General features: G+C 47.6%; 1 protein-coding gene across 1 annotated transcript in view; it reads left to right on the top strand.

Annotated features, from left to right (window-relative positions):
- The first annotated feature begins 8,690 nt into the window (after positions 1-8,690).
- The window catches only part of LOC137535333 (zinc finger protein 585A-like), a 250,135-nt gene continuing 236,427 nt past the window's right edge, over positions 8,691-22,398 (top strand). Inside the window, exon 1 of the mRNA XM_068257163.1 lies at positions 8,691-8,819. Within this exon, the coding sequence (XP_068113264.1) occupies positions 8,808-8,819 (12 nt within the window). The 5' untranslated portion in view covers positions 8,691-8,807. The remainder of the gene's footprint in view (positions 8,820-22,398) is intronic.

The following is a 22,398-nucleotide window of genomic DNA, read 5'->3' as shown; positions in this document are numbered from 1 at the left end:
AAAATCGCCAGGGGGCAGCAAATCTTTTTTTTTTAAATTTTTTTTTTTTTTTTTTTTTTTTTTTTTTTTTTTTTTCATGTAGCGAGACAAAGTCTCGCTACATGATAGCCGCTGCTCAGCGGCATCCCCCCAGCCCCTCCGATCGCCGCCGGCGATCGGAGATCCGGAGATCCCGTTCAAAGAACGGGATCTCCTGGAGGGCTTCCCCCGTCGCCATGGCGACGGGCGGGATGACGTCACCGACGTCATCGACGTCGTGACGTCAGAGGGGACTCCGATCTGCCCCATAGCGCTGCCTGGCACTGATTGGCCAGGCAGCGCACGGGGTCTGGGGGGGGGGCGGCCGCGGCGAGAGGAATTGCGGCGGATCGGCGGGTAGCGGCGGCGATCGGGCACTGCACGCAGCTAGCAAAGTGCTAGCTGCGTGCAGCAAAAAAAAAATTATGCAAATCGGCCCAGCGGGGCCTGAGCGGTGCCTTCCGGCGGCATAGCCCGAACTCAGTTCGGGCTTACCGCCAGGAAGGTTAAGGTAGGTGCTCTTGGGATGTTGTTTTGCAGGGGGGTGGGTTATACAGAAGAGTACATGATGGATGTGCTGTAGTGGATAACCACAGGGGGGGTGTATTAAGTGTATATAGAGATGGTCAATTAGATACACATTATAGAGGACCTGGATCAATATAATGCTTTCTATTGGTTTTAGCTATGCCAGACATGCATATTATTAGCATGTAGGGATGAGCAGGCACATTCTCTAACTTGTTTTTGTTGCAAATGTTTGTGTGTGTGTGTGGCAACGTGGGGGTCGTGTGGCACTGCTTATATCTGTTGCAGTCGCTATAACAATGGGAACACAATGCCCACTGTGAACTAGCCTGAATTACTTTTTGAGTTTTTCTTTGTTTGTTTTGTAATGCATTTAAAAACCTGTGCAGTGTAAGGGCCTGAACACACCAGCGTGCTTGTGTCCACTTTTCAGCAGACAGAAGTGCACTAGTGTGTTCAGACCCTCAGGCAGTTTTCACACTTCATGCAAATGCCACAATTGATTTTCAGCAATATTTTTTTTTTTTTTTTTTTTTTTTTTTTTTTTTCTCGGCATAAAAGTAGCTACTTTACTTGAAAGTGTACATAATTTCATTTTTTTTTTCTTTTAAATCAATACCAGTTGCCTGGCAGTTCTGCTAATTAGGGATAGTCGATGAGGTGCACACATTTTTAGCTGGTGCAGGATTATGTCATTTTATGCAGCTTGTAAATAGACCAATTGAGTTTTACCTCTCCAGGATTTGGTTCATTTTCAAGCTGCATACATTTGTATTGAAAATGTACATAATGCTGCATGAACCACCCTGTAATATCTATATCTGCTAAATCTTTAATGACTGCCGCCTGTGGCGATCAGATGTGATTGCTAGGGGATAGTTTTGGGACCCAGTGCTTTACAGATGCATTGCTCTGCCATTGCCTAGTGATGCATCTGTAAAGCCCTGAAGCCCCTGACCTGTCTCCCTAGCAATCTCATCCAATCACTACTGACATGCAGGCTGGGGATAATGGTCTGCTGCATGCCCAGCACTGGGGCCCCTGACCTGATGCCCCAGCAATCTCATCCAATCACTACTGACATGCAGCCTGGGGATAATGGTCTGCTGCATGCCCAGCACTGGGGCCTCTGACCTGTTGCCCTAGCAATCTCATCCGATCACTACTGATATGCAGCCAGGAGATAATGGTCTGCTGCATGCCCAGCACTGGGGCCCCTGACCTGATGCCCCAGCAATCTTATCCGATCACTACTGATATGCAGCCAGGAGATAATGGTCTGCTGCATGCCCAGCACTGGGGCCCCTGACCTGATGCCCTAGCAATCTCATCCCATCACTACTGACATGCAGCCTGGGGATAATTGTCTGCTGCATGCCCAGCACTGGGGCCTCTGACCTGTTGCCCCAGCAATCTCATCCGATCACTACTGACATGCAGCCTGGGGATAATGGTCTGCTGCATGCCCAGCACTGGAGCCCCTGACCTGATGCCCCAGCAATCTTATCCGATCACTACTGATATGCAGCCAGGAGATAATGGTCTGCTACATGCCCAGCACTGGGGCCCCTGACCTGATGCCCCAGCAATCTCATCCAATCACTACTGACATGCAGGCTGGGGATAATGGTCTGCTGCATGCCCAGCACTGGAGCCTCTGACCTGTCGCCCTAGCAATCTCCTCCGATCACTACTGATATGCAGGCTGGGGATAATGGTCTGCTGCATGCCCAGCACTGGAGCCTCTGACCTGTTGCCCTAGCAATCTCATCCAATCACTACTGACATGCAGGCTGGGGATAATGGTCTGCTGCATGCCCAGCACTGGGGTCCCTGACCTGATGCCCCAGCAATCTCCTCCGATCACTACTGATATGCAGGCTGGGGATAATGGTCTGCTGCATGCCCAGCACTGGAGCCTCTGACCTGTTGCCCTAGCAATCTCATCCAATCACTACTGACATGCAGGCTGGGGATAATGGTCTGCTGCACCCCAGCACTGGAGCCTCTGACCTGTTGCCCTAGCAATCTCATCCCATCACTACTGACATGCAGCCTGGGGATAATTGTCTGCTGCATGCCCAGCACTGGGGCCCCTGACCTGATGCCCTAGCAATCTCATCCCATCACTACTGACATGCAGCCTGGGGATAATTGTCTGCTGCATGCCCAGCACTGGGGCCCCTGACCTGATGCCCCAGCAATCTCATCCGATCACTACTGACATGCAGCCTGGGGATAATGGTCTGCTGCATGCCCAGCACTGGGGCCCCTGACCTGATGCCCCAGCAATCTCATCCGATCACTACTGATATGCAGGCTGGGGATAATGGTCTGCTGCATGCCCAGCACTGGGGCCCCTGACCTGATGCCCCAGCAATCTCATCCGATCACTACTGATATGCAGGCTGGGGATAATGGTCTGCTGCATGCCCAGCACTGGGGCCCCTGACCTGATGCCCCAGCAATCTCATCCGATCACTACTGATATGCAGGCTGGGGATAATGGTCTGCTGCATGCCCAGCTTGTATTAAAATGAGGTATCCTTTTAATCAGGAAGGGCCAAATTGTGGGACTTGTCATGTGCAAAAAGTGTTTGTTTTTTATTTTGTTGTGGTATCCCTTGTGAGGTTGCTCTCTTGTTTGGTTCTAAGCTAGATGAAACTCTAGATAGAACTGCTGATAATAAAAAGAACTTTCCCACCAAGAAAAGACCTTATCAGTTTAAGCTGTCCTTTCATGGACCCCCAAGACAGATTCAGGAAACAAGCAGACCTCAAACAAAAAGAGATGGGCTCCTTACAGGCCACAATGATTTGAGCCCAACTTTGCTCCCACCAATAAAACAGACAAGCAATGACTCCAGGATCCTGGTGGGAGGGAGACTGGCTCGTTTTTTTTTCTCTCGAAACATGGCAGCCACAGTTCACAAGTCAGTGGGTGTTGAACATCATCTTAGAGGGATACAGAATAGAGTTTGACCACTCCCCACCACAAAGATTCTTTATCACTCCCCTACCAGCAGATCCAGATCGAATTATGTTTCTTCAAAAGGAAGTTTTCTCTCTTCTCCAATAAAAGAGTAATAAGGGAAGTCCTATCATGCCAAAAGGGTCTCGGCTACTACTCTCCAGTGTTCCTGGTTAAAAAAAAAACTGTCAGGGAAGTTTTAGCTTCATTCTAAATTTGAAGGGCCTAAACAGGACTATAAAGTTCAGAATGGACGACATTCACTCTAATTCATCTCCTACAGAAAGATTGCTTCCTAACATCTCTGGACCTCAAGGATGCATACTGGCACATACCAATACATCTGTCCTCTCAACAGTTCCTAAGATTTGCCATTCTGGTGGAAGGAAAGGAAAGACACTTTCAATTCACTGCATTACCTTTCGGATTGTCATCTGCGCCTTGGTTATTCACTAAGGTGATGGCTGAAGTTCTAGCAGTGCTTGGACTGAAATTCGTTAATGTGATCGGATACTTAGATGATTTCCTATTCTGGACTCCTTCACATAATTCAGTTTTTGCCCAGACTCGGACAGCCCTACAGTTTCTTCAAGATTTAGGGTGGCTTGTTAATAGGGAGAAATCGTCATTATGTCCTAGTCAGGTCATGGAATTTTTGGGGTTCAGCATTTCCACTATAGATGAGGGTTTTTCTGCCTAATAGGAAAATCACAGGTATAACAAATTCTATTTTTTCATTTCAGAATGCAAGAACCATTTCTCTGAGAAAAGCTATGTCTCTGTTGGGACTATTAACAGCCTGCTTCCCAGTAGTTCAGTTGAGTCAATTTCATGCAAGACCTCTACAGTTATGGATTCAAAGATCTTGGAACAGGAGGTTATCAATTCTGGACAAGAAAGTGTTAATTCCACACAACGTGAAGGTGTCTCTAATATGGTGGCAGAACCATGCACATCTTTCAGTAGGTTGCCTATGGAGCTATCCAACTCTGAAAATTCTGACTACGGACGCCAGTTTATGGGGCTGGGGAGCTCACATGGATTCACTTCCGCCTCAGGGTCAGTGGTCCAGGAAAATGAGTTTGAATTCGTCAAACCGAGAATTAGAAGTAGTTTGCCAGGCACTGCAACACTTCAGTATTCATCTCAGAGACCCGTGTAACAGGACAGACCACAGCTGTGTTGTAGCCTATCTGAACAGGCAAGGTGGAACAAGGAGTGTGACTTTGTGGTCCCAGACTTCTCAGATTCTGTTTTGGGCAGAGAATAATGTCAAATCTTTGACAGCTGTGCATCTGAGGAGCACATCAAATTGTCTGGCAGACTTTCTGAGCAGGAAAAGACTGGATCAGAACGAATGGTCTCTCAACCACTACATAGTCCAACAGGTTGTAGATCGGTGGGGAAATCCAGAGGTGGATTTGTTTGCCAGGAAGAACAATGCAAAATGTCTCAGGTTTTGTTCCCTTTATCCGCAGGACAATCCTTGGAGAGTGGATGCATTATCAATAAACTGGGGATCGAAACTGATGTACGCGTTTCCACCCATACCACTTAACAAAAGTTCTAAGGAAGATTGTACAGGATCAGGCCTGGGTTATTCTCATTGCCCCCCTATGGCCAAAGAGACCATGGTTTACGTTACTACAGACTATAGCAGTGTCAGATCCCATTATACTTCCACTACAACCAGATCTGTTAATGCAGGGACCAGTTTTTCACCCAAACCTGGAGCTCCTTCACCATTCAGCATGGAGCCTGAATGGAGCATCTTGAAGGCTAAACGGTTTTTCCAATGGTTTGAAAGACTTTGATTCAAAGTAGAAAGTAAGTCACTCGACAGATCTGCCAGCCTGGATGGTGTTTAATGCTTGGTGTACAGAAAGATCACTAGGGGCCAGATCATCATCTTCAGTTTTAGAATTCCTTCAGAGTGGATACAAGAAAGGATTGAGTATAAGTACTCTGAAGGTTCAAGTATCTGCAGTGTTTTTCTGGAGCGGAAACTTGCTCAAGAAGAATTTATTTGTATTTTTTTTTTTTTTTTTCAGGCGCTGAAAAGGTTAAAACCAGTGATCAGGTCTAGAGTTCCAGTCTGGGACTTGAATACGGTCTTACAAGGATTATGTGAACCTCCATTTGAACCAATTGAACAGAGATTGGAAAAATCTCTATCATTAAAAACAGCATTCCTTATAGCTATTACAACAGCTAGGAGAATAGGGGAGATTCAGGCGTTACCCATAAAAGAACCTACTGCATAATTGCGGATGATAGAATTGCGTTACGCCCAGATATTAATTTACTCCCTAAAGTAGTATCCAAGTTTCACTGGACTCAGGATATCTTCATACCTTCCTTCTGTGAAAATCCAACTAATGAAAAAGAAAAACATTTACATTGCTTGGATGTCAGGTATCTCATTCAGTACTTGGAAATGACTAAACCTTGGAGGAAGACAGAGGCAATGTTTGTTATCTTTGTTGGCAGATTCAGAGGAAATAAAGCTTCTAGAGGTACATTGTTTAGATGGGATTAAGCAGACCATTGCTTCTACCTACAGGACTCAGAATAAACAGCTATCATCTTCAATTAAAGCTCATTCTACAAGAGGAATATCAGCTTTTTGGGCAGAGGGCAGGGGCCACTATTGAGCAGATCTGCGACTTGGTCCAGTCACAACACTTTAGTTAAACACTATAGACTTAATATTCTGGCCAGTGCAGATTTAAGTTTTGGTAGAAAAGAAGTGTTACAGGCTGTAGTCCCTTCCTAAAAATAATTTCTTGTATATTTTTTTCATTAGGGGTGCTGTCCGAATGACTCTCTGGGAAATATCAACTTGCCTTCGGTAACGTCCTTTCCAGAAGTCAAGAGGACAGCACCCCTACAACCCACCCTATCTTAGGGTTAACAATTAAAGTGTATTTTCAGCATCAATGGCTGTCTGTGTCTTTTATTACTGAAGTGCTGGAGGTACTAGCTCCCTGTTATACTGCTGCCTATCTTGTATGCAAATTTTTATCTATTTCAGCTTCCTGTCCTCAGTTAGGGAGTGAGACAAGTCTCATTAGGGGTGCTATCTTTCTGACTTCTGGAAAAGACATTACTGAAGGTATGTTAAACTCTTTTTGTTTGTTTGAAGTCATGTCCTGCCATACTATTACCCCCCCCCCCTTGTATGATTACAGAACCACAGGCTTTACCCCCCCCCCCCCTTAAAGACCAGGACATTTTGTAAAATGGGCCACTGCAGCTTAAAGGTCAAGGAACGGAACGGAACGGAACGGAACCTTTGTGACCTACACTTAATTCACTCTACAAGGACGGCCTGGGGGCCCCTTGCAGGACCCGACCCGCGGTCCGCTGCGTCGGGGCCCCAGGCCTCCGGCCTGGGGGCCCCTTGCAGGACCCGACCCGCGGTCCGCTGCGTCGGGGCCCCAGGCCTCCGGCCTGGGGGCCCCTTGCAGGACCCGACCCGCGGTCCGCTGCGTCGGGGCCCCAGGCCTCCGGCCTGGGGGCCCCTTGCAGGACCCGACCCGCGGTCCGCTGCGTCGGGGCCCCAGGCCTCCACTTACAAATTAGCCTAAAATGTGTTGTGAATACTTCCAATGAGCTTCCTCAACTTTTGGAGCGATTTGGATAAGTGTGTCAACCCCAGTATGTTTTTTTTCTTTTTCAAATTTGACAAGATTAACTGTATGGTTGTTTCTGCTGTGATTTAGACTCTACTGCAGTTAAATAATACCATTTGCCTGGCGGCCCTGCTGGTCTGTTTAAACAGAAATAACACAACATGTTTAGTGTCTAAAGCTAAGAGAGTAAATGGCGTGGCTGCAAGCCAACTCTTAGGCCTGATAACTGGGCCATGTCGGTGAAGGGTGGTAACAGTCGTCTAGCTACTTGTACTGGAGTGTAATTGGTTAACAGCCACCTGGCTATCTATACTGAAGGAGACGGTGGGTAAGTGGGCTGGGCAGCCACCTGGCTACCTGTGTGGGGGGCACCGGGCTACCGGTGCTGGAGGAGGTGGGGGGACAGCTACCTATACTGGGGTGGGGTATAATTGCTCCGACGCCACACACACGAGAATATAAGCCATGTGCCATATAAGGAGGCACATGCTGTCCTCTACAGTACACCATACATACATACATACATACATACATACATACATACATACATACATACATACATACATACATACATACATACATACATACATACATACATACATACATACATGACTATGGTAGGGACTAGATTGTGAGCTCCTCCAAGGGAGAGTTAGTGACAAGACAATATGTGTAACGCTGCGTAAGATGTCGGCACTATATAAATACTAAATCCTAATAATATCTGCTTTCCTAAGCCAAATCAGGAGGTATAGGGAGTCCCTAAGATACAAATAACCCACCGATCCTGTGACATTTCATGGCGCACCCCCTCCCCGCACTCCCCCTGCCCAGTGTGTAAATGCAGAGTATAGTGCAGCAGAGGCTGGGATCTCACCTTTCTGGCAGAGTCCACAACATGAGGAGAGTGAGGTGCCAGCACTAGAGGGTGCAGGAGACAGACAGGATGGTCGCAGAGCGCTGGACTCCAGACGGGAGGTGAAAGCACTGCTTCTGCTGCGCTATGCTCTTCTGCTGCAGTAAGATTTTCAGTGCCTGGAGACAAATATTTTTTTTGTCTCCTTTAATTCCACAGTATAATCGCTTTTCTGAGCACTTGTGATTGTGGGGCACTTTCTGGGTGCTTTTTAAAAATCGCTCCCATTCACTTTCACACTTTCATTAAAATCACAGAAAAAAATCACCAAATTCGCGCATATTGCATAAGCATCTATTTTATAATTTTTTTTTTATTTTTTTTTTAGTGATTTTTGCAGCGGTTTTAATGAAAGTGAAAGGGAGTGATTTACACTCGGCAAGCGCTCAGAAAAGCACTTATGGTGGGGATCCAGCTTTAGACAAAATGGATGTGGTCATGCATCAGAATGTGGGTGTGGTCATGGGTAATGCCAAATGTACAATTGCTGTTTAGATGTACCCCCTTTCCACAATTAGCCTAATGTGCTCTAATAGGCGTGTTCTGTATATATTTGCTGGCAACGTGTTTTTTTTTTTGTTTTACTTTTTAACCTAATTTCCTTTGTATTTTCCAGGCAGGGCGGATCCCGATGCAGCATTGTTGCTATGGTTACTAACGAGGCTGACACACAACATCTTTCCCATTGATACTGTTTTGCATTAGGCACGCTGGAGGGGGTGGCGCCCAGTAATGGGAAATGGTTGCATCGGTAAGTTCCTCCTGTTAATTGCCTAACTTCATGCATATATTGCTGTGTTTTGTAACACTGCTGTGCTGGTCTCTGAAGAAGAGAGTTAGACCCGCGAAACATCTGTCAGACCACCAACACACCCGCTTGTGTTTGTTTGCTTTAGTGCAACTTTCCTGGTGCCCAGATCCTTCTTCCATTGCAGTTGTGGACTATAGCCTTATCCGGAGGCACAGGTCAGCTGTTCTGAATGGAGGGGGAAGAGCACCGGAGGGGGACCCCAGGAGAGGGAAGAAATCGTGCCCCCCCCCCTCCTCTGGCAGGTGCCGTGTGATCATTACAAATGCGGGGGGGGGGGGGGGGGGGGTTAGCGCCTGCATCATCACAAGTTTGCCTCAGGTGGCAAAAAGTCTAGAACCGGCCCGGCATATGGTATACAACAGTGTTTCTCAACTATTTTTAAACCAAGTACCCCTTATTGCTACTCCATCTCTGCAAAGTACCCCTAGTGAGTGTATGTGCACACACACGCTTGGGGAATGAGGGTGCTGGGTGTCAGTGGCATAGCTAAGGAGCTAGGGACCCCAGTGCAAGTTTTTTACATTGGGTCCCAATAAAGAGCTAATACTGAGGTTGAGGGAAGGCCCTACAGGGCCCCGGTGTGGTCGAGACTTGTGCAACCCCTATTGCTACACCGCTGCTGGGTGAGGCTGGCTAAGGGAGCTGGATGGGGAGAGGCAGATGAGGGTGAGAGAGACAGGTGAGGGTGCTGGCAGAGGGTGATGGGTGGGATAGACAGGTGAGGGTGCTGGCTGAGACTGGTGAAGGGTGGGAGAGACAGGTGAGGGTGCTGGCTGAAGCTGGCAGAGGGTAATGGGTGGGAGAGACAGGTGAGGGTGCTGGCTGAGGCTGACAGTGGGAGAGACAGGTGAGGAGGCTGGCAGAGGGTGGTAAGAGATGATGGTGCTGGCTGAGACATGAGATGAGTGCTGGCAGAGGGTGATGGATGTTGAGAGAGAGAGAGAGGTGAGGATGCTGGCTGTTGCTGACAGTGGGTGATGGGTGGGAGTCTCTCTGTCTCAGGTGAGGGTGCTGGCTTAGGCTGGCAGAGGGTGATGGATGGTGAGAGACAGGTGAGGGTGCTGGCTGAGGCTGACAGTAGGTGATGGGTGGGAGAGACAGGTGAGGGTGCTGGAAGAGGGTGAGGGATGGTGAGACAGGTGAGGGTGCTGGCTGCGGCTGACAGTAGGTGATGGGTGGGAGAGACAGGTGAGGGTGCTGGAAGAGGGTGAGGGATGGTGAGACAGGTGAGGGTGCTGGCTGCGGCTGACAGTAGGTGATGGGGTGGGAGAGACAGGTGAGGGTGCTAGCTGAGGCAGGCAGAGGGTTCCGCTTAGCAGAAATGGGTGACAGCGAGAAGGTTACTCTGGAGGCTAGAGAGGAGGGGCCAGGATGACATTCAGGTGCACACTGAGGGTTCGTTATGATTTGCCAAAGGATGGAGGGAGTCCAAGACGCTTGTGCGTCATCAGATACTTACCCACATGGATTTTAATATGTATTTTATGGATTGAATAAAGTGGACTTTTTGATGGTGCGGATCGTGTGGAGTGTTTGCAAATACTTGTTACTCCAAAGTGGATCCTTGCACATCCTACTCCATTGGTGCAGAAGCCATTACTAAAGAGCTGTTATGATGTGAAAGGTGATGAGCTGCCTTGTGACATGCGCATTCCCTCCGACAAGTAAGATAAACTACATGGCTGCCTGGAGCAATCGGGTCTGCCCCTTGGTTGTGTGTAATCCATTCCTGCATAACCATATCTGTGTCATCATTCCCACTCTGTGCCATCTCCGTATTTGTCTCCCATCACCTGGCTGCCTTGCATGTGTTCCTAGTGACCAGTATCCACTTCCCCACTTACTGTATCCTTGTGCTGATGCTGGTAAACTGCTCCCAATGCATCTGTACCCCCAACATATTGCAGTGACATTAACCCTAACTACCCTCACATGCTTGCACATTAAATATGGCCATTATTCTCTTCATTCCCTATTGTAACTTTACAGAGGAACACGGCCTCCTAAAGCAATCCCCATGCACATTTCTGTTCCTCCACTAAGTTTTTGATGTTACTCTAATTAAAGCACACCTGTAGTGAGAGACATGGAGGCTGACATTTTTTATTTTTATTTTAAACAATACACATTGCCTGGCAGTCCTGCTAAACCTCTGCCTCTAAAGGTATCCATACATCAGGCGACTTGGCGGCCAGTCAGCCATCTGATTTGATTATTATAATCGAATCAGATGAAATTCTGTGATGCCAAGTGCATGCCCGACAGACAATGCAACCAATTTCAGGACAAATAGGTGGCATAAGTGAATAGCACGTGCTGCAAGATGTTGGGTTGACTTGCTCGATCAGGTGCGTGGCGTGCAATTTTGGGACGATCGATGAAACCCCCAGCGCTGCCCCCCCAATGTTAAATGTCCCCCCCCCCCGCCCAGTGTAAGTGATACATTTCCTGTCTGTGGCCTCCGCTTGTCCCGCTGGCTCTGGGCGCTCTCCATACATGTGTCCCCCCCCCCCCCTCCCCCACCACAGTGTCCAGTGTATGTGTTACATTACCTGTCTGTGGCCTCCGCTTGTCCCCGCTGGCTCTGGGCGCTCTCCGCTCTCCATACATGTGTGTCCCCCCCCCCCCCCCCACCACCACAGTGTCCAGTGGATGTGTTACATTACCTGTCTGTGGCCTCCGCTTGTCCCGCTGGCTCTGGGCGCTCTCCGCTCTCCATACATGTGCCCCCCCCCCCCACCACGGTGCCCAGTGTATGTGTTACATTACCTGTCTGTGGCCTCCGCTTGTCCCTGCTGGCTCTGGGCGCTCTCCGCTCTCCATACATGCCCCCCCCACCACCACCACGGTGCCCAGTGTATGTTACATTACCTGTCTGTGGCCTCCGCTTGTCCCTGCTGGCTCTGGGCGCTCTCCGCTCTCCATACATGCCCCCCCCCCCCCCCACCACCACGGTGCCCAGTGTATGTGTTACATTACCTGTCTGTGGCCTCCGCTTGTCCCTGCTGGCTCTGGGCGCTCTCCGCTCTCCATACATGCCCCCCCCCCCACCACCACCACGGTGCCCAGTGTATGTGTTACATTACCTGTCTGTGGCCTCCGCTTGTCCCTGCTGGCTCTGGGCGCTCTCTGCTCTCTCTACACGCACGCCCCGATTGTTTGCCTATTAAAGAGAGTCTGAAGTGAAATTCTATTTAAAGGGGACCTGAAAGAGAGGTATATGGAGGCTACCATGTTTGTTTCCTTTTAAGCAATACCAGTTGCCTGGCAGCCCTGCTGATCCTCTGCCTCTAATACTATTGTCCATAGCCCCTGAACAAGCATTCAGCAGATCAGGTATTTCAGACTTTAACCACTTCAGGACCACAGTCTTTTCGCCCCTTAAGGACCAGAGCCTTTTTCTCCATTCAGACCACTGCAGCTTTCACGGTTTAATGCTCGGTCATACAACCTACCACCTAAATGAATTTTACCTCCTTTTCTTGTCACTAATACAGCTTTCTTTTGATGCTATTTGATTGCTCCTGCGAGTTTTACTTTTTATTATATTCATCAAAAAAGACATGAATTTTGGCAAAAAAATGATTTTTTTAACTTTCTGTGCTGACATTTTTCAAATAAAGTAAAATTTCTGTATACATGCAGCGCGAAAAATGTGGACAAACATGTTTTTGATTAAAAAAAAAACCCATTCAGTGTATATTTATTGGTTTGGGTAAAAGTTATAGCGTTTACAAACTATGGTGCCAAAAGTGAATTTTCCCATTTTCAAGCATCTCTGACTTTTCTGCGCACCTGTCAGGTTTCATGAGGGGCTAAAATTCCAGGATAGTACAAATACCCCCCAAATGACCCCATTTTGGAAAGAAGACATCCCAAAGTATTCAGTGAGAGGCATGGTGAGTTCATAGAAGATTTTATTTTTTGTCACAAGTTAGCGGAAAATGACACTTTCTGACAAAAAAAAAGAAAAAAAAAAAGTTTCCATTTCTTCTAACTTGCAACAAAAAAAAATGAAATCTGCCACGGACTCACTATGCTCCTCTCTGAATACCTTGAAGTGTCTACTTTCCAAAATGGGGTCATTTGTGGGGTGTGTTCACTGTCCTGGCATTTTGGGGGGTGCCTAATTGTAAGCACCCCTGTAAAGCCTAAAGATGCTCATTGGACTTTTGGCCCCTTAGCGCAGTTAGGCTGCAAAAAAGTGCCACACATGTGGTATTGCCGTACTCAGGAGAAGTAGTATAATGTGTTTTGGGGTGTATTTTTACACATACCCATGCTGGGTGGGAGAAATATCTCCATAAATGACAATTGTTTTATTTTTTTTTACACACAATTGTCTATTTATAGAGATATTTCTGCCACTCAGCATGGGTATGTGGAAAAATACACCCCAAAACACATTATACTACTTCTCCTGAGTACGGCGATACCACATGTGTGGCACTTTTTTGCACCCTAACTGCGCTAAGGGGCCCAAAGTTCAATGAGTACCTTTAGGATTTCACAGGTCATTTTGAGAAATTTCGTTTCAAGACTACTCCTCGCGGTTTAGGGCCCCTAAAATGCCAGGACAGTATAGGAACCCCACAAATTACCCCATTTTAGAAAGAAGACACCCCAAGGTATTCCGTTAGGAGGATGGTGAGTTCATAGAAGATTTTTTTTTTTTTTTGTCACAAGTTAGCGGAAATTGATTTTAATTGTTTTTTTTTCACAAAGTGTCATTTTCCGCTAACTTATGACAAAAAATAAAATCTTCTATGAACTCACCATACTCCTAACAGAATACCTTGGGGTGTCTTCTTTCTAAAATGGGGTCACTTGTGGGGTTCCTATACTGCCCTGGCATTTTACGGGCCCAAAACTGTGAGTAGTCTGGAAACCAAATTTCTCAAAATGACTGATCAGGGGTATAAGCATCTGCAAATTTTGATGACAGGTGGTCTATGAGGGGGCAAATTTTGTGGAACCAGTCATAAGCAGGGTGGCCTCTTAGATGACAGGATGTTTTGGGCCTGATCTGATGGATAGGAGTGCTAGGGGGTGACAGGAGGTGATTGATGGGTGTCTCAGGGGGCGGTTAGAGGGGAAAATAGATGCAATCAATGCACTGGGGAGGTGATCGGAAGGGGGTCTGAGGGGGACCTGAGGGTTTGGCCGAGTGATCAGGAGCCCACACGGGGCAAATTAGGGCCTGATCTGATGGGTAGGTGTGCTAGGGGGTGACAGGAGGTGATTGATGGGTGTCTCAAGGTGTGATTAGAGGGGGGAAATAGATGCAAGCAATGCACTAGCGAGGTGATCAGGGCTGGGGTCTGAGGACGTTCTGAGGTGTGGGCGGGTGATTGGGTGCCCGCAAGGGGCAGATTAGGGTCTAATCTGATGGGTAACAGTGACAGGTGGTGATAGGGGGTAATTGATAGGTGATTGATGGGTAATTAGTGGGTGTTTAGAGGAGAGAATAGATGTAAACAATGGATTTGGGAGGTGATCTGATGTCGGATCTGCGGGCGATCTATTGGTGTGGGTGGGTGATCAGATTGCCCGCAAGGGGCAGGTTAGGGGCTGATTGATGGGTGGCAGTGACAGGGGGTGATTGATGGGTGGCAGTGACAGGTGATCAGTGGGTTATTACAGGGAATAACAGATGTAAATATTGCACTGGCGAATTGATAAAGGGGGGTCTGAGGGCAATCTGAGCGTGTGGGCGGGTGATTGGGTGCCCGCAAGGGGTAGATTAGGGTCTAATCTGATGGGTAACAGTGACAGGTGGTGATAGGGGGTGATTGATAGGTGATTGATGGGTAATTAGTGGGTGTTTAGAGGAGAGAATAGATGTAAACAATGGATTTGGGAGGTGATCTGATGTCGGATCTGCGGGCGATCTATTGGTGTGGGTGGGTGATCAGATTGCCCGCAAGGGGCAGGTTAGGGGCTGATTGATGGGTAGCAGAGACAGGGGGTGATTGACTGGTGATTGACGGGTGATTGACAGGTGATTGACAGGTGATCAGGGGGGATAGATGCATACAGTACACGGGGGGGAGGGGTCTGGGGGGGAGGGGTCTGGGGAGAATCTGAGGGGTGGGGGGGTGATCAGGAGGGGGCAGTGGGCAGGGGGGGGGGATAAAAAAAAAAATAGCGTTGACAGATAGTGACAGGGAGTGATTGATGGGTGATTAGGGGGGTGACTGGGTGCAAACAGTGGTCTGGGGGGTGGGCAGGGGGGGGTCTGAGGGGTGCTGTGGGCGATCGGGGGGGGGGGGGGGAAATCAGTGTGCTTGGGTGCAGACTAGGGTGGCTGCAGCCTGCCCTGGTGGTCCCTCGGACACTGGGACCACCAGGGCAGGAGGCAGCCAGTATAATAGGCTTTGTATACATTACAAAGCCTATTATACTATTTCCATGCGGCGATCCGGGTGCTAGTAACCCGCCGGCGCTTCCGAACGGCCGGCGGGTTACTACGAGCGGTGGGCGGAGCCAGTCCCCGGCGGCTGATCGCGTCACGAATGACGCGATCGCCGCATAGCCACCCACGCAGCCGCCCCCGCCGATGGGCGTATTGCGGTCGTTTGGGCCCGGACTTTGCCGCCGCCCATCGGCTGGGGGCGGTCCTCAAGTGGTTAAAGTCAGATCTGACAAGACTAGCTGCAAGCTTGTTTCTGGTGTTATTCAGATACTACTGCAGAGAAATAGTAGTCCAGCAGGGCTGCCAGGCAACTGGTATTGCTTAAAAGGAAATAAACATGGCAGCCTCCATATACCTATCTCTTCAGTTCCCCTTTAAAAAAAAAAAAAGTCTGTGAAGCACTTACTTTATAGACGCTCTCCCCCTTCTTACCGCCCCTCAGAGCCCTTTAGTTTTATAAGGTTTTAAAATCCAGGACTTCCTGGATAGAATGGCCGGGACACATTTTTCCTGTTTCCGGGTCACGGCTCCAGCCTGACTAATATTATGGTAATGATATGCGCCTGGTCATGCACGCTAGTCCGTGCCACCCTGCCCCAACTATCGTACTGGACACAGAGCGAGGGTGGTGTCGTGCGCATGAGGGGGCGGTATAAAGCATGACAGAGGGCTGATGGGGTCTGGGAGAGGTGGAGATCTGCTAGATTGACTTGTGTAAGAGGCGGAGCTACTGCACACAGCTCTGACTCTTCCTGCGGCTTCAGGGCAGCACAATCTGTGACCTTCAAATTCGTAGGTTTTACCAATTGAGTCAAAAATAACTTGTTCTGTCGTGGGAATGGGGCAATTCTGCATGTACACTGATCAGCCTAAATTCAAGAATGGGAGTCTCCTCACCAGCTCAGTTACCGACAGTGGTGCTATCCATTCCCTGCAGAGTCAAACTGTAGCAGCTGATTTCTAGCTGATGTCACTCCCCCCTCCCTGGGAGGCTGCTGGCTGTAATGCTGGGAATACACCATGAGATATTTCAGTCGATTTACTGTCTGATCTTATTTTCGATTAGTTTTCCGATCATTTTTTCCCATTAATTTTTCTTATCAATTTACATTCACTTCTATGAGAAATCGATCAGACATGTCGGAAATTATCTATCAAACCATCTGCTGAAAAAAAGTATGGTGTATTTCTAGCATAACTGTTAGATTCCCGAGGTCCTCCCCCTCCCCTGGGAGGCTGCTGGCTATAGCTCTGTGAGATCTCCGAGGCTCCGCCCCCTCCCCTGTGAGGCTGCTGGCTGTAGCTCTGTGAGATCTCCGAGGCTCCTCCCCCCCCCCCCCCCCCCCCCCTCCCTGTGAGGCTGCCGGCTGTAGCTCTGTGAGATCTCCGAGGCCTCTCCCTCCAGCCAGCTTATAGCTAGTGTGCACTGTGGTTTGGAGGGCTGTGCTGTGCCTGCAGAACTGCCAGGGGGGCTTGGAGGGAGATCAGCATTACGATGTACAGCCTCACAGGGAAGGGGGAGGGATTGACGTCTGTTAGGCCTTGTTCACATTTTTGTGGCAGTTTTTTTTTTTTTTTTTTTTATATCCTATTCTCAACGATTACCTGCGCGGTGTGTGTGTATATGTATATGTGTGTATATCTATCTATATTTTTACCGCTTTTCTAAGTGGTTTTGCCGAGCGATTGCAGTTTTCCACTTCCAGACGTCAGTCAGGAAGTGAACTCTTTGCGTTTTTAAGAATAAATACATTGTATTTATTCTTTTCCCGGATGAAATGCAATCGCTGCACAAAGCGATTTTGTGAGTTTGCGTTTTTCCTATACCTTCCATTGAGGCAAACGCTCTTCAAAAATGGCCCATGCACAGCTTTTCTGAGCAGATCGGAAACAAACCACTCAGATGTGAACTCTGTCATAGAGAATCATTGCACTTTCAGGGCAATTTTGAAAATGATTAGCACTTAAAAAATGGAAAAAAAAAAAAAACGTAGTTTAAACAAGCCCTAAGAAATACAGAAGTATTAGTGGTTTGGGTTCCCATGACATAAATGGATAATTCCCCTACCTCCCAGCTCCAATAATTTCATGTTGAGTAATGTCATAATATGCGCATCTGCACAATTAGGAACAAGAGAGAGAGATAAAGGTACAATCTGAATCGATTCAGAATTGGCCTTGTGTGCCGCATCCGCCGCCTCGCCACCCCACCACCCCCGACGGGCGTGCGTGTATGGAGAGGAGAATGCACCCGGAGCAGTGGAGGAACAAGCACAGGACGCGGACAGCTAATGTATACGTTACACTGGGCACCGGGGGGACATTTTTTATTGGGGGGACAGCACCTGAGGGTTTCATCGCATTTGTCAATCGTCGCAAAGTTGCACGCCGTTCCCACTCAATCGAGCAAGTTGACCCAACATTTTGCAGCATATGCAATCGAGAATGTGACCAATTTTCATCCCGATATTGGTCGCATTGCCAGTCGGGCATGCACTTGGTGGCACTGATTTTTCATCCAATTCTATTATAATAATCGAATCAGGTGGTTGGTAGGCTGCCAAGTCGTGTGATGTATGGGCCCCTTACGTGACACCACATTGCTCTACAAACCTAACAAAGATTTCTTGCTATAAGTACATATAGGTCTGTTGTCACAAGAGTAACACATTGCTTCCATTGTCTCATCAAGCTCTACAATTTACTGCTTTTCCATGTGCAGCCAATGCTTTGTGAGGGGAGGTTAATGAGATGAAAATAACTCTGTAATTGTATGCAAATGTAATGTAAATTGTATGCAGCTAATCACATTTCTCAGGAAATTAATTTTCCAAATTCCAAGATGCAGAGAATTTGCATGCAAAGTTATTGTTATGTGATTGGCCGCCTGTAATGACCACAACCTTTTGCAGTTCTCTATCAGGCTGCTAACTTAACAAGTGATGGTCAGTGACATGCCAATAACTCTGAGATGGTGCAAATTATATTCATTTATTAAAAATGATACAGCGCTTACCACCTCAATATCACCAAGTTCTAGTTCGCTGCGTGCTGCCTATAGAGGTAAAAAAAAAGTCCTTTCCTCGCTCCAAAGTCCACGTTGTGCAGCTGCGCCTCTCGTGAATACTCCAAATTTTGATTAAAAAACCAGCCTGTTTAGGACCTAGAATGGAAAGAGCAGGTACATAGCGGGTAACTTGTTATGCACAGTACACCCTTGTACCAAACACACTGTGCCAAAGGTCACTACCACCACCACATGCGGGACGGAGACATCCACCCCCCCCCCCTCCAGTTCCCTGCTCACCAGATTCTTTCACGTCTCTATGCGTATCAATAAACATCCAGTAACTGTAAGCATAACACACAAGTGCTTCTCATAGCGTAAAAATGCTTTTTAATCTGGCTCGGCAGCCCCAAATAAAATATGCGTACCATATATCAATATAAAAGAAGCGTATCTCACAAATAGTACATGCTGCGATCAGGTCTTTCCACCTCTCCGCTCGTGCTCCGTCCAGTGTTGTCCAGGTAGCGTGCGTGTCTAGGCTCCGCTGCACGGAGGACGGAGCACGAGCAGGGAGGTGAAAAGACCTAATCGCCGCATGTAGGATTTGTGAGATACGCTTCTTTTATATTGATATATGGTACACATATTTTATTCGGGGCTGCCAAGCCAGATTAAAAAGCATTTTTACGTTATGAGAAGGACTTGTGTGTTATGCTTACAGATACTGGATGTTTATTGATACGCATAGAGACGAGAAGGAATCTGGTGAGCAGGGAACTGGAGGGGGAGTGGATGTCCCCGTCCCGCATGTGGTGGTAGTGACCTTTGGCACAGTGTGTTTGGTACAAGGGTGTACTGTACTTAACAAGTTACCCGCTATGTACCTGCTCTTTCCATTCTAGGTCCTAAACAGGCTTGTTTTTAATAAAAAAATTGGAGTATTCACGAGAGGCGCAGCTGCACAATGTGGGCAAATTATATTAAAACTCGCTGATGGCCTAGTGTTGCGCGGGTATGTGTTTGGTTGGTGTTGGCTCCGCCCACTTTTTCTAACCCTAACACACAATTAGGCCTTGTTCACATTTTCTAAGCGCTTTTCCAGAGCGTTTTTTTTAATTCACTCCCCGACGCAAGTCAGGAAGTGCACTCTTTAACCAGGAAAAGAATACAATATATTTATTCTTAAAAACGCAATCGCTGCACACAGCGATTTTGTAAGCGTTTTGCGGTTTTCTTATACCTTCCATTCAGGGCAAATCGCCCTGAAAATGGCCCATGCAGCGCTTTAGTCAGCGGGAAGCAAACGGAACGCCTCAATGAGAACGATCTCATTGGAAAGCATAGTGTAAGCGCTTTTAGAGCGATTGTGTACTAATCGCCTGCACTTAAAAAAATCCAGAAAACTCCTCTGTGAACAAGCAGTTACTCAATGACCTAGTTTGTGAGCTTTGTGGTCTTTGGCATCGATAATATGCATTGAAATTAAATAAATCTGATTGGCTGTTTGTGGCTCCACCCCTTTTTCTGAATTTGAACCCCAGTCACTCATTGACCAACTGTACCAGGTTTGAGGCTTGTGCCATTAACCGTGCAAGAAAGGCAGCAATGAAATATTCCCTTTGAAAATCAATAGGTCAATTTTTGATTGGCTTTTTTTAGGCTCCTCTCACTTTTCTGAATATTAATCCCAGTCACTCAGTGACCAACTGTGCAAAGTTTGAGAACCCTGCCATTAACAGTGTAAGAATGGCTGCAGTTTACATTTTTCCTGTGAAATTTGTATTTGTTTCCGCCCACTTTTTGGTTGTGGGGATAAAAAGTATCTTATATGTTATTTCAGGTAATGTACTATGTGTGCACCAAATTTCATTCAAATCCATTCAGCTAAATTTCACCCAGGGCGAGGGTGTAAAAATCGCGCCCCCCCCCCCCCCCCCATGGAGCCAGGCATAGGTGCCTGCAGTATAGGTTAGCTACGTAGGTGCCTCCAGTATAGGGTAGCCCGTATAGTTACCACCAGTATGGATTAGTTAGGTAGGTGCCCCAGTATAGTTTAGATAGGTAGGTGCCTACAGTATAGGTTAGATATGTAGGGGAGTGCAGTATAGGTTAGATAAGTAGGTTGACCCAGTATAGGTTAGATAGGTAGGTGCCTCCAGTATAGGTTAGATAGGTAGGTGCCAGCAGTATAGGTTACATAGGTAGGTTCCCCCAGTATAGGTTAGTTAGGTAGGTTCCCGCAGTTTAGGCTAGATAGGCAGGTTCCCGCAGTTTTGGTTAGATAGGTTCCCCCAGTATAGGTTAGATGGGTGGGTACCGCCTGTATAGATTAGATAGGTAGGTTCCCGCAGTTTAGGTTAGGTAGGTTCCTGCAGTTTAGGCTAGATAGGTAGGTTCCCGCAGTTTAGGTTAGGTAGGTGCCCCCAGTATAGGTTAGATGGGTAGGTGCCCCCAGTATAGGTTAGATGGGTAGGTGCCCCCAGTATAGGTTAGATGGGTAGGTGCCCCCAGTATAGGTTAGATGGGTAGGTGCCCCCAGTATAGGTTAGATGGGTAGGTGCCCCCAGTATAGGTTAGATAGGTAGGTTCCCGCAGTTTAGGTTAGATAGGTAGGTTCCCGCAGTTTAGGTTAGGTAGGTTCCCGCAGTTGTGTGGTAGGCGGGGGAGCGGACATAATGGTTATAACTCACCTGCTTCCGCCGAACCCGCGCAGCTTCAATGTCCTTCCTTTCCCGGCATCTATCTCATTAGTAACAGCGCCCCCTGTGATGCCATGCGGTACGTCATCACAGGGGGCGCTGTTACCATGCGACGGACGCCGGGAGAGGAAAGACATTGAAGCTGCGGGGGAACGGCTGAAGAAGGTGAGTTGTAACTATTATGTCCGCTCCCCCGGCTGCTGCGCCTGCTCACCTGACCACACAATCGTGCACCCCGGGCAATTTCACGTTTTGCACGCCCATAGAAATGGGACTGCCAGTAACAAGCATCCAAACTTTCACATTTATAATATTAGTAGGATTATATGCAAAGTTACACAGATGCTGCATCTGGTCCATTTCCAATCTGTATCTTCTCAGCAGCTCACTGACTATCTTTAATGATAATTGTTCCTCCCCGCAGAATTCTCAAACAGGAAGTGATGTTTCTATATTTGCAGAGTGGAGTCCTGGCATCAGGAACCTCTCAGACTCTTCTCTCTGTATCCACAGACTGTACAATGGATAATGAGGTCATTGGACAAGAGTCTCCTGCAGATATCCTATTTACCCCAAATATTCCCCAGACTTTCCTCACTTGTCTAACTCTGAGGGGCCTCATACTCCGCACAGCTCTTTCCCTGCTGGAGGGTCTTATTCCTGTTCCGCATGTGGGAAATGTTCTGTACTGAAATCACAGCTTGTCAGCAATGAGATCTCATACTGGTGAGAAGCCCTATTCGTGTGTTGCGTGTGGGAAATGTGGGAAATGTCTTGAGTGAAAATCACTGCTTGTGAGACATTTGTGTTAAGTGTGAGAAATGGTTTGGCAGTAATTCCCCCCCCCCCCCCCCCATGTTTTTTACTGCTTGCAAAACCCACCTTGCAGCATTTTTACACTGAATCCTGAGGACTCTTTCATGCTGGTCAGTGCATTATATTGTTGCTGTCCATATCAAACTCCTCAAGCAGTTGCATGCATTTGCAGGCGTTTGTAAGCATTGGTTCCTAGTGTACCACAAGCTTCTTTCCAGGTTGGGGCTGGTTGAACTCTGCTACCATATATTGTGTGTTTAAGAGTTTACTTGGCGTTTCTAATAGGCATTTTGACACAGCCAAAAGAACCTGGAACTTTTCTTCTACTGTGCTGACAGAATGGAGAGTGCTAGAGTGTGTGCTGGCTCCCCAAGGCCATTAATAATCTGGATGTATCTCCCAGCATTGTGGACTCCCTCTGATAGATATTCGGATATGTGCTTGTGGTTCCCCCACACCACACCTCTGTGATGCTTTGTGCAGCCATGGTTTCAGATTTCATATGGGTCGATATATTTTATGTGTGTGACTTGGTCAACTTATGATGCAATCCTGTATGTTCTTCATACTACTGAATGA

This window comes from Hyperolius riggenbachi, chromosome 10, assembly GCF_040937935.1.
Source record: "Hyperolius riggenbachi isolate aHypRig1 chromosome 10, aHypRig1.pri, whole genome shotgun sequence".
Lineage (NCBI taxonomy): Eukaryota > Metazoa > Chordata > Amphibia > Anura > Hyperoliidae > Hyperolius > Hyperolius riggenbachi.
This window is presented reverse-complemented; position numbering and strand designations above follow the sequence as displayed.